This window comes from Streptopelia decaocto (genome assembly GCF_964273445.1).
Source record: "Streptopelia decaocto genome assembly, chromosome: 3".
In the NCBI taxonomy this organism is placed as follows: domain Eukaryota; kingdom Metazoa; phylum Chordata; class Aves; order Columbiformes; family Columbidae; genus Streptopelia; species Streptopelia decaocto.
The window spans coordinates 57,877,976-57,890,076 of record NC_138656.1 but is presented as its reverse complement, the minus strand read 5'-3'; the positions used below and the strand labels follow the sequence as shown (position 1 = coordinate 57,890,076).

The 12,101-nt window shown below is 40.8% G+C and overlaps 1 protein-coding gene across 1 annotated transcript; it reads left to right on the top strand.

Moving 5' to 3' along the window:
* The first annotated feature begins 2,017 nt into the window (after nt 1-2,017).
* Nucleotides 2,018-11,842, top strand: LTV1 (LTV1 ribosome biogenesis factor). Its single transcript, XM_082049665.1, has 11 exons — nt 2,018-2,105; nt 3,605-3,736; nt 4,245-4,433; nt 5,482-5,569; nt 6,490-6,610; nt 7,378-7,627; nt 8,338-8,465; nt 9,420-9,559; nt 9,829-9,881; nt 10,508-10,708; nt 11,338-11,842. Exons 1-11 carry the CDS (start codon nt 2,103-2,105, stop codon nt 11,449-11,451), a joined length of 1,419 nt encoding a protein of 472 aa, XP_081905791.1. The 5' UTR covers nt 2,018-2,102; the 3' UTR covers nt 11,452-11,842.
* Nucleotides 11,843-12,101: the final 259 nt, after the last annotated feature.

Here is a 12,101-nt window from a genome sequence, read left to right as displayed (position 1 = left end):
TAACAAGATGGGTTTACATCATATTCCTAAAATATCAAGCATACTTTTTTTTTTTTTTTCTTAGCAAGGAGTGGGTACTTGTGTGTCTGTGTGTTTGTGCACAGGCATGCTATATGGCATAGGTGTAATTTATAGAGCTACAGTGTCACATCACAAGAAATAAGAACTCATATATGGCGAAACACTGTTAGGTATTATTTACACCTGAGCCTTCAAATTCAGCCTGGATGATCTTGCTCAGGGCCAGACTGTGAAGTTGTGTGTCAGAGACCCCTGCAGCACTGCTAGTTGAAGAGGCCAGGAGGTGAGTACTGCTGGGCCTCCTGTCTCACACAGGTTCTTTGTACAAGTGTATTTTATCTTATTGCAGTACCTGAGCACTTCTTATTGCAGTGAGTGAAATGAACAACATCACAGAATCACAGAATGTCAGAAACTGGAAGGGACCTCAAAAGATCATCTAGTCCGATCCCCCTCCCAGAGCAGCAACACTTAGATGAGGCTACACAGGAAGGTGTCCAGGCGGGTTTTGAATGTCTCCAGAGAAGGAGACTCCACAACCTCCCTGGGCAGCCTGTTCCAGTGCTCTGTCACCCTCACTGAGAAGAAGTTTCTTCTCAAATTTAAGTGGAACCTCTTGTGTTTCAGTTTGAACCCATTACCCCTTGTCTTACCATTGGTTGTCATCGACAAGAGCCTGGTTCTGTCCTCGTGACACTCTCTATATATTTATAAACATTAATGAGGTCACCCATCAGTTTCCTCTTCTCCAAACTAAAGAGACCCAGCTCCCTCAGCCTTTCCTCATTAGGGAGGTGCTCCACTCCCTTAATCATCTTTGTCGCACCACGCTGGACTCTCTCCAGCAGTTCCCTGTCCTTGAACTGAGGGAACCAGAACTGGACACAATATTCCAGATGCGGTCTCACCAAGGCAGAGTAGACGGGCAGGAGAACCTCTCTCGACCTGCTCACGACACCCCTTCTAATACACACCATCACGTAACCTTCTCTCATCTCCTTCGTTTGGACGGGCGAGACATGCAGCAGTGAGCCCGGCCGTCCTAGGACGCCCTGGGGACTCTGTGCGGAGCCCGGTGCAGGATGGGGAAGGCTCCGTGCTGCTGGCAGCACTGACGGCCTCGGAGTGTCACGCTGCGCAGCCGGAGCACAAGAGGCGGCTCCGCCGAGGGCCGGTGAGCAGGAAGAACCCGCCGCGACGGCGGCGGTCAGAGGCGGTAACAGGTTGAGGGCTGAGGGAGACACCAACAGGTGGCTGCAAACTCTCAGAGATGCTCTTCTCTCCTCTCTCCAGCGCAGCACCCCCTCCACCGCACCGCTCCCCCGGGCTGGGCGCTGTCCCGCCTCCCCAGTCCCCACGCGGCATCCACGGCGCCAGCGCTGCCTCACGCCGTCTGAAGGCGCTCGCTCGCTCACTCCCTCCCTCCCTCCCCTCGCCCCGCCCCGCCCCGCACGCAGCCCGGGGCCCGGCCCGGGGGCAGGGGGCACCACGGCCCGGCGACCGCGCCCCCCTCCCCAGCTGAGCGGACAGCGGCGCGTCCCGCAGACCCCACCACACCCTCTCAGGCGCCCGCCCCGCCCCTAACGGCCGCCCCTGGTAGCAGGGTCAGGGGGCGGGGCTCCGAGCCCCAAGCTGCACTCCCTGACAGCGAGCCCCGCCCCGCCGCCTCACGTCCTGCGAGAGACAGCCGAGCCACTGCGCACGCGTATTGCCCTTTGCCCCTTCCACAGCGTTCTGCCATTGCGGCCCGTCGGTGAGCGGAACCATTCTCCACTAATTGGGGGGGGGAGAAAGTGGGAAAATATGCCTTCGGAGGGTTGGAGGAAGTACCCTGCTTGCGTACACGGAGCCTCTCCCTTAGTAAAATACTATTTAAGTCTGAGAAAACTCTCGTTGGTTTTGTTACTGAGGGAAAAAAAAAACCCTGTCCAGACTGGCAGCCTGTCGCATTCCCCCCGCTGGTCACTGGTTTATCCCAAGAGGAAGGCCGCAGCTTCGCGGTGCTGAGGGCCGGTCCACGTGAGAGTTCGCAGGACCGGGGGCGTTGGTAGCGGCTTTTCCCCCCCACCTGCCATCGCGCCATGGTGAGGACTGGGAAGAGGAGGAGGAGAAGGAGGGCAGGGGATAGGGCGGCCGACAGCGACTCGGTCACTGTCGTGCCCGTCCCTTTTCGCCCAGTGTCTGGGTGGAAATCGGGCCGTTTCCGTAGGGGGCTTTGGAGGGCAAGAACGGCCCCTCACCTGTCCGGGCCCGACTTGTGGACCTGCGGCGGGCAGCGGGAGGGGTCGGCGGGCCGGGGAGGAAGCAGGCGGCGGCGGGGTGGGGGCTGAGGGGCGGCCTGGGCCGCCCGGGCGGGAGCGGCGGAGGCGTGTGCCGGCAGCCGCGGGGACGGGCGGGCAGGTTTCTGCTCGGCGTCGCGGTGTTACAGGCACCTCGCTTGTAGCGTCAGTCGGCAGGTAGTCTGTTCATAGCGGTGGCATGTTGCGTGCTTCGAGAACTTAGTGTTTCCTTCCACGGTTGCTCCAAGCATAAGATTTTAAAGTGCAGTTTGGAGTAGAAACCCAAAACTCAAGACATATGGTGGCGGTTGATATGCTCTGAACTTTGATATAACAAAAGTTATAAAGGAAAAGTTTAGGTTGGATATTAGGAAAAGGTTTTTCACCCAGAGGGTGGTGGAGCACTGGAACCGGCTCCCCAAGGAGGTGTCACGGCCCCAAGCCCTCTTCAAGAAGACACTGGGCAATGCCCTCAGACACATGGTCTGAACTGTGGGGTTGTCATATGCAGGGACAGGAGTTGGACTCGATGATTCTTGTGGGTCTCTTCCAATTCAGGACATTCTGTGATTCTAACGCAGTATGCAATGCTGTATGCCTACAGTTACCAGGTGAAGAAGATAGGTTAGATCCATAGAGTAGTTTCTAGATTGAATATACCTGCTATTAACACATTTTGGTGTAAGTAAAGCCAGAAATTTTGGTAAAATTCTTTCTCCAAGTCAGATGTGCTAACTTGTAAGAAAGATTTTCACCCAGTTAAGAATACTTCAGGTTTTTGCTGATCCAGAATGCAGATATATTTTCGATGTTAGAGCTATGTCTGTGCAATGGTGCAGTTGATAGTTTTCATGGTTGAAACGAATTACCTGTGTAGGATTATCTATCTAAACAATTTTCAAGAAGCTGGGTGTGTCTAGGTGTATTTCCTTAAGTCAGTTCCCTGTGTTTCTTGGATGAAGTTTGTTTCAGATTCGACTAAGGGTTTAGAAAGTAGTTACTTTGAAATTCTTTTTTAGGATTGTATGTTCGGGTGTATGTGTTATAATCAAATATTTACTGTAGCAATGCATTGCCATTTTGCAACAGAACACAGATACATATGCTATTAGAACATATGAAATGGCTGTTGTGTGGGGGGTGAGAAGAGTCAAGCTACCACTAGTCTCTTTTTGCTTTGTCTCTAAGTATATAAAACATTGCCTTAAAAGGAATACAGTAGCATGCTCCAGGTGAAAGATTCTTTTTAAAGTGTATTTAATAGTTCATTTTTAAATTATGATTAACCAAATGTCCTTTTGCAGCCTCACAGGAAAAAGAAACCCTTCATAGACAAGAAGAAAGCGGTAACGTTTCACTTAGTGCACAGAAGTCAGAGGGATCCACTTGCTGCTGATGATACTGCACCCCAGAGAGTTCTGCTTCCCACACAGAAAGTAAATACTCACTTCTAATATTGAGATAAAAAATGAGATAAAAAAATGCTGCAGGAGAGGAAAAAAAGTGGGTGTGCAATCATACAATTCAAAACCATAGCCTGAGAGAAGGTAGTTTTTAGTCCACCTTATTACAAAGAAGGGGATGTTATAGGGAATTTGATAGTTGTGAGTTAGTATCTGATGGGTTGAGGGGTGACTGACTAGTATTAGGGATATAAACATATTAAAAAAAAAAAAAAAAAGATTGCCTGACCCACACTGAAAAAACAGGCTTTGTTAGTTTTTCTGCTTATGGAAAACATTGTTTAAGGTTCTGCTCAGACAGCAACCCCACACTGAACCAGGTGGTTACAACATGCTGATTGGCTATGGTTAGGGTAATGAGTAGAGAGGACTACAAGGACTTAAGAATTCAGTCATTCTCAATAGATGAGTTACTTTTCTTTTCGGTAATAAGTTTTAAATGGGCTAAGTAACTAAATATATTTCTTTTTACAATTCTAAGGGCCATGAGGAGAAAAGGAGGGAAGAGCAGCGGAAGTATGGAGTCTTCTTTGATGATGACTATGACTATTTGCAGCATCTGAAAGAAGCCTCTGGTCCCTCTGAGCTTGTCCCCTCTCTGCGTGGACAGCAAAGCAGAATTGTTGTCACAAGTGAGGGGCACATAGAAGATGAAATTCAGCGACTTCCAGTAAGTAGTATTTTTGTTCATAATAATCTTATGCTGTTTTATGGAGTTTAGCATCCTATGGACACATTAAGCATATTCAACAAGTGTTATCATGTCTGATCCATATATATATGATCCTTGTGACCCACTATCAGACTTCCCTACAAGTAAAACCAAAAGTTGACAAGCCAAAGTTTATTGATGAACAGTACTTCGCTAGCACAGTGTTAAAAGCACTTTGTGGACCCATGACAAGCTTTTCTTGAAAGAGGTAGCTTACAAAGGTGTTTGTTTGAACAAGCCTTGTGGTTTTTCTGGCATTGGCATTTGTTTTTAAGATTTTTAGAACTTTTGAATGCTCTGAAAGTTATATATATACCAGATCATATTACTAGTACACCATGTTTTTAAAGTGAAGTGAAACAGCCCAAAGGGAATAAAACTAAACTTTTCAATTGGTGGCGTAACTTATTGAATTTCCATTCCAACATGATGTAGCATAATGAAATTCCACAAGTAATTTCAAGCAAGGAATTATGAAATTGCCAGTCAGTCACTTTTAATTGTGGGAGTTTGGTTCAAGCAAGTACTGTAATTTTAGTTGAAACCCAATATTCTTAGTCAGAAATACCTTTCAGGTACAGTTCAGTGATACTACATAAGATTTAAGGTTATTTTGGATGTGGGTGTTAGTAAGCTTTTAATAAGCCTTTCAATAAAGGACTAGTTTTAAATGTGTGCTGGTGTTCTCCAGAACAAAAAAAAAAATTATAAATTTCATTGTGTCTGCTGCACAACCATTCTCTAAAAAGCTTCAGACATGCCAGAATACTGTCCCTATACCTGGAGAATATTGATATGAGGATTAATGCTGCCAACACTTGACCCAGCTTTCATTGTGTAACTTTGAAAATATGCCACCAATAAATATTAAGACAAGTGCTACTTTAAGTAGCTCTCACAGAGTTTTTTTTGGTCACATGCTTATCTGCACATTTTTGTTAACGTGAGCTCAAATGAGAAACTGAGAATATATTGTGATGTTGGCTTTTTGTTTCTTTTTATAAAGGCTCCATCTATTAAGTTGCCTTCTTCAGTATTTGCCACAGAGTTTGAAGAGGTTGTGGGCTTGTTGAATAAAGCTGCTCCTGTTTCAGGTATCCTTAACTCTTTTACCTTTCTGCAACATGAGTTGCCATGTAGGTACTAGATGTAATTATGGCTTCGACTACAGTGTCGTATTAGTTTTGGTTTAGAACAGGCTCAATAAGAGACTTACATAATGATGTATAAGAGACCTGTGTTTCAATTTGAGAACTTTTTCTGTGATGCACTAATAATAGTTTTTTAGCTTTGCTTGGACAGGCGGAATCCATGAGCTCTTACTTTTGTGTAGTAAATATAAACTAATAATGGGGGAAAACCATAGATAACACTATTGATTTATTACTTCACCTGTTTGAATGGAAGTCTGGAACTGGATTTTCACTCTCAAAATTTACCTTCTTTTCCATTGCTGAGTGATATTTACTTCATTAGTATCATTTCAGTGTTACAGGCTGTAAGGACACTTTCATTATCTGTGCTTGCACTGAACACATTCACTTTACAGCTATCTTTTATAACAAGAACTAATTGTGGTAGTTCTCTCTGTTCTGACAGAAGGATCCTAAAAAACCTTCTGTTAATTGCTGCAGAGAGACATTTCCTGACTTTTTGTAATGTAGAGAATTTTAGGGGCTGGGAGCTCAGGTTGGCAGTTGGTCATACACTACTTTAACTTGGATATTTTTTCTTCAACAATATTCTAAGTAGATTATATTAAAACATATTTATGAAAGCTTCAGACCTCTGGGGAACATTCTTTTCTGGATGAGGAGAATTGACAAGAGGCTGGTGACTTGCCCTGGCTTGTATCAAATGTAGAAATATTACTGAGGAATTTTGTGATTCTTAGGTTTAATCTTTCCTTAAGTGCAAATTAACGGTCTAGTCAGATTGTTTTTTATCCAGGAAAGTAGCTTCATAATGTCAGGAGAATGTATGTATTTATGTTTTGTTTTGTTTAACTTTCTAGGACCACGGCTAGATTTTGATCCTGATATTGTTGCAGCTCTTGATGATGATTTTGACTTTGACAATCCAGAAAATATCCTGGAAGACGATTTTGTTCTGCAAGCAAATGAACCACAGAAAGGGTACATAGAGCTTTAGAACTGTTTGACATATGTAAATAGGAATGATGCTATTTGTTATTTCAGGTGATGTTGTAGAAAGCAAGAATAGTTTCAGATTTCAAATTGAATACTTAGCTGTGGTAAAGGAAAAAAAGTATTACCTTGAGTTATATGGGTGGTATCTTACAAACTCAAATTTTCATGTGTTGTCCAAGAGATGGGTTTCATATGTTACTTTGAACTCATGGATTATGTGTATTTGTTTACACATGCAGTGTATGGAACTATTTAAAACATTGCCATCTATCACATATAGAATACATCAGTAATAATATTGATGAAGGCCAATGGCTGTTTCCAGAACCTTTACGAACACTTCATGTGATACCCCACCATGTATTATTTCTTTAGGTTTTGGTATCATTCTCATCATTCTACAAACAATGAGAAATTTTGCTAGTTCTAATGCTCAGGATAGCAGCTAGTGTCTTTCTTTTTCCACTTAGACGTGTATGGTTGAATGTAAACATAACCTCACTCCCAGTGCACAGGTGTGTGATCCAGCAGTTACCAGAAATGTTTTCAGCTTTCAGACAAAAGTAGCACTATGCTGACTTTGGCAACATCATTACTACTAAACTTATTTTTCTTTTACTGGCTTGAAAATAGTCACTTTTTATCTTTGCTTCTCGAGATTTAAATACATTATTGCCAAATTGTTTCAGATAATCCAGCATTGGTGAAAAAGTCCATGTATTATTCTAAAACGATTTTATACTTATGTTCAGGGTATCAGATGCTGAGGATGAAGATGAATGGGAAGATGTGGAGGATGACAGTGATGAAAAGGATAGTTGCAGTAATGGTAACGACTATGATTCAGATGGTCCTTTATCAGATGATGGGTTTAATGGACAGACAAAAGAATTTCTTTTTATGCAAGAAGAAACCAGGAGTCGTTTCACAGAATATTCTATGACATCTTCAGTAATGAGAAGGAATGAGCAGTTAACCTTGTTGGATGACAGATTTGAGAAGGTGAGGCAGCTCAAGAATGTAGCTGTTAAACATAAGGATGTTAAATGCTTCTTTGTCTTTTGTTGCCTTTTATAAAGTGGTGTCCTGTATGCCTGTGCAAACTTACTGCCTGCAGTAGCCAGGGCATCAAACAGCTGTTCTTGGCACATATTCCACATTTAATATTGTGTGCACTGAGTGGCTTTTTTGGTGTTGCAGAGTTATTTGCTATTAAAAGGCTTAACACTGATATAGTTAAAATTATTTTTCATCACTGTAATGAACATTCATAGTTGGTGTTATACTTTTGTCTGAGAGGCTCAGTTCAAAGGAGCAAATCATGTACAAGTGCCTGGTAAAGACTCCTTTCACCCTTTCTCCCCACTGCACCAGGTGTACATTCGTGAAATGATGTCAGACCAGTGGAAATATGGTGTAATGTTTGTGCTGAGCAGTGACAGGCTTTTTAGTGTACAGATTGAAATAATGCATCAGAATAAGAAACTTTTTCCAGAAGCTGATTTACATATTATTGAAAGATAATTTTGTCACTCCTACGCTGAAAGAATACTGATAGTAAGGAGGAAATCCTACTGCAGATGTGTTTGACAGTTTTTCAGCAAATGAGAGGAAAGAGGAGGAGGGCAAATAGAAATGTGTAGATCTTTAATCTGTCAAGAAGGTGCATGATAAATGTGATCTGGCTACAGATATCCACTCCTTTATTTTAGTTTTTTGAACAATTTGATGAAGATGAAATTGGAGCCTTGGACAATGTGGAATTAGAAGGTTATATTAACACAGACAATGCTCGGCTGCAGGAGGTTCTGAACGATTACTTCAAAGAGAAAGCAAAGGAGTATGTATTCCCAGAAGTACTGCTTCACATAAGCAGTTATGTAATTTTGTGTTTATATTGAAAGTTTGAGTATGTTATTTCCCGTTCATGTATGCAAAGATTACACTCCACAATAACAGCAACTACGTATGACTATTAACTGTTTTTTAATGCCAGTGAATGTCAGTCTTAGCTTATGAGATTATAAGCTTAAGTGGAGGCATTTTGTTGTTTTTTATGAGATTATGCTCCTTTTGTATAATTGTATTGAACTTAGTATAAGTAATATCTAGAGGCATTCTTCCTTTCACTTTTTAGTGTAACTTACCTTTCCCCTTATATGTTTACTTTTTTTTTTAACAGACTCTGTGGCTAAGTATATTCTATCCTGCTGGTATGCAGTTTATCCCACTCTATACCTAGTTACATGATAATAAACCTGCAGGTGACGGTTGCATGGGTACCGCTCTTTGGAGCACTGCAAAAATCGGTGCTTATAAAGTAACCCTGTGTCAATGTAAGACTTTGTTTTAAAGCAGGTGTTATTATCCCAAACTTAATTGACTAAATATTCCCACGTTAGTCTTGTGTTTCCTGATGGAAAGATATGGTAATGTGTCCCTCATAGTGAAAGATGCTACTGGTCAGTAGCAGAGTATATAATCACCTCTAGAGCTGTCTTGCTTATGGACTAAAAAGTATACTCTCTTCTCTTCCTGACATTCAGTCACAAATATTGTGTGACCTATGTTTTTGAAATACACAAATAACTTCTTTTTTTAACTATGTCTCTTGTCCTAATGTTTTGGTTTATTTGGGGAATGCTTACTTAAGGAAACTTATTTTTGCTGCAAGTTTCATTAGGAAAAGCTGGGTTTGGTTTGGGGTTTTACTGAGGCAACGCTGGATTTACATAATTACACATTTTCAAGAAAAGATAAACCTTATTTTTTTCTTCCCTGGACTTCTTCAAAGTTGTGTGAAATTGGATGATCTTGAACCCTGTGAAGATGTAGACTCTCCTGTGGATGAAGAAAGTGAAGAAGAAAAGGAAGAAATCGTAACTGTTGTTATTGAGGAACCAAAAGAAAAGTGGGATTGTGAATCCATTTTGAGTAAGTATTTTGGAATTCACTTGTTTGTTCCTAGGATTTCAAAGTAAATGATAGGTGATCTCAGAACTTTGCTGTTTTAGGTAAAATGGTTTATATTTCTGGATCACAGCAGCAGGAATTCTTGCTAGATAGAACTACTGCATTTGTGGGGATAACATAATTCTTCCCATTTTATATCTTCAGAAACTAAATAGTAGTAGAATTAATAATAAATTTGCCAAATTTCTATTTGCAAGCTTTTCTTCACTACTTTTTTCTTTGCGACCTAGGTACATATTCAAACTTATATAATCACCCAACACTTATTAAGGAGCCATCAAAGGTAAAATCGTTAAACTTATTCTAAGTAACAACCTGGCTTGGGAAGGTTTGAGACAAAAGGGTTTTCTCAATATCTGCCTTTAAAACAAGGAGAGAGCAGAAAAGAGGTTTAGGGAGGGTGCTAGCCTCTGGTATTACATCTAAACCCTCCTTCAGTGAAGAATTATTTTCTTCTATTAGAAGGAAAATGGACTAAATTCAAAATTTCTGTCATGGCGAGGCAGAAAGATGGAGAACAAGGAACTTGCTTTCTTGTTATCTATATCTTGTTCCCCATCATTAGAACACAGCTTGATGTTCTGGATGTGTGAGATTTTTAAAAGGAAACCTTTTTCTTGAAAGCTTATAAAGGAATATTAAGTGACTGCTTAAGTTCTTTTTTCAGTAATATTTAAATAAAAGGGAGAAACTTGTTCTGGAAGGCCACATTCTGTTCACAGGTGTGTTTGATTTCTTACTTTGGAATTAATGTGCATTTTTCTGAGGGAAGAAAATAGTATGAGGAAACTTACATGGTTCTTACTGCTAAATCTGAATCGCATGTTTTTATACTGATAGGGCAGTGCAATGTGCATGTCTTGAAGAGAAAGCTGGGGACCGTTAATACATATGTGCTCTCTATTTTAGCCCAAACCAATAAAAATTTCCCAGAAGACCGGAATTCCCCTACACATCTTGCCTCAGAAGGGTCTTACTGCTAAGCAGATTGAACGCATGCAAATGATAAACAGCAGTGACCTGCCAAAAGCATCAACACAGCCCCGTTCCAAAGACGAGAGCAAAGAGGATCGCAAAGCTAGAAAACAGGCAATAAAAGAGGAGCGAAAGGTACAGCTTGTTTTAGATAAAACTCTGCAGAAATGTGTTATATTATCTGAGTTCTGTCGTAATGACCTTTCTTTAAAGCTCATTTGTTCTTGTGTGTGGAAATTAATAGGAAAAGCTTGCTGTTCTCGAAGGACTAATTATTGCTGCTTTAAAAAAAAATCTACTGGAAAGAAAGTTAACTTCAGAGTTTTGCCATCTCAATTTCCAGTATGGAAATTTTTGTCTGTTATTGTGGCCACTGTTACATAAATAACTTCAAAAGGAGCCCTCATATTTCCTGATTATCTAGGGAAGAAAAAAACAACCCAGTTGTGATGTTTCAGATCGCACAAAGTGAAATGTCTCTGAAAGAAATGTGGAAAGTCTAATTGGCCATGATGATATATAGTTTTTCTATATAATAGTTTTTCTATTTAGCAACAGAAATTGCCAGGATCTTAGAAGCTTCAGCTAATTTGAGATAATAATCCCAGAGGTATTCATATTAATTTGACTACTAATAATTAGTGCCATAAATAATAGCGTTGTCTAGGTTGCTGCTGTTTTTATGATCTATAACTGTTAATTAGAATGGTTTATTTTTGTGCTTTATGCCTGTTTTGTGAATTTGTAATTATTTGTATGCACAGGAACGCAGGATGGAGAAGAAAGCCAACAAGCTAGCCTTCAAAGTGGAGAAAACAAGGCAAGAAAAAGAGCTGCTCAATCTGAAACAAAACGTTCAAGGACTGAAACTGTCTTGACGAAGTTGAAGAACTTACTGTGGAAACCTCCTTAAGTTTTCATTTGTACTGAGAGGGGAACTGCTAACTCACAGCTTTGCCAGTCCTGCTCTAGTGGGGCTTATTCAGATGTTACTGTTAAAAGAACCAGTAACTTGTCATCCTTTCTGAAATGAGGTTATACATAAAACAATGTTATTAGTGATGTCTATTCTGTCATGAGTGACGTAGCAACTGTTGCAAAGTTTCATTAGAGTAGGAATGTATTACAATTTAAAAAAATATTTTTCTTACAAGCTGTCAGTGGACAAAGTTTTATATATATTTGTTGAATGTATTCAACAAGTCAGCAGAATCCTACAGATTTGATCTGATTAGATTATTCTATTAAATTATTTCAGTTTACAAAGCATTTATGTCTCCTCTCCCTTATACTGATGGTTAAATACAGTGCCTTGATATAGCATGGTTTTGTAAGTCAAGGAGTTTTCACTTGCTCCTTAGTTATTTTCTGGGTTGATTATTTATTGTTTGGATACTATTATGAAAGATGTAAAATAACCTTTTGTAAAAAGACATGTCTGAAAAGCTGTTGTGTAGCCAGATGTCCCTGTTAACTAACCTGAGTTCTACATTTCCTAGCAAATCTGTTGCAACAAGTTTTGCAGGTG

Excerpts from the sequence above, each read along its gene's own strand:
- LTV1 (XM_082049665.1), top strand. Across the intron at positions 6,611-7,377 it reads GCAAATGAACCACAGAAAGG|GGTATCAGATGCTGAGGATG; the intron begins GTACATAGAGCT and ends ACTTATGTTCAG. Across the intron at positions 8,466-9,419 it reads TTCAAAGAGAAAGCAAAGGA|TTGTGTGAAATTGGATGATC; the intron begins GTATGTATTCCC and ends ACTTCTTCAAAG.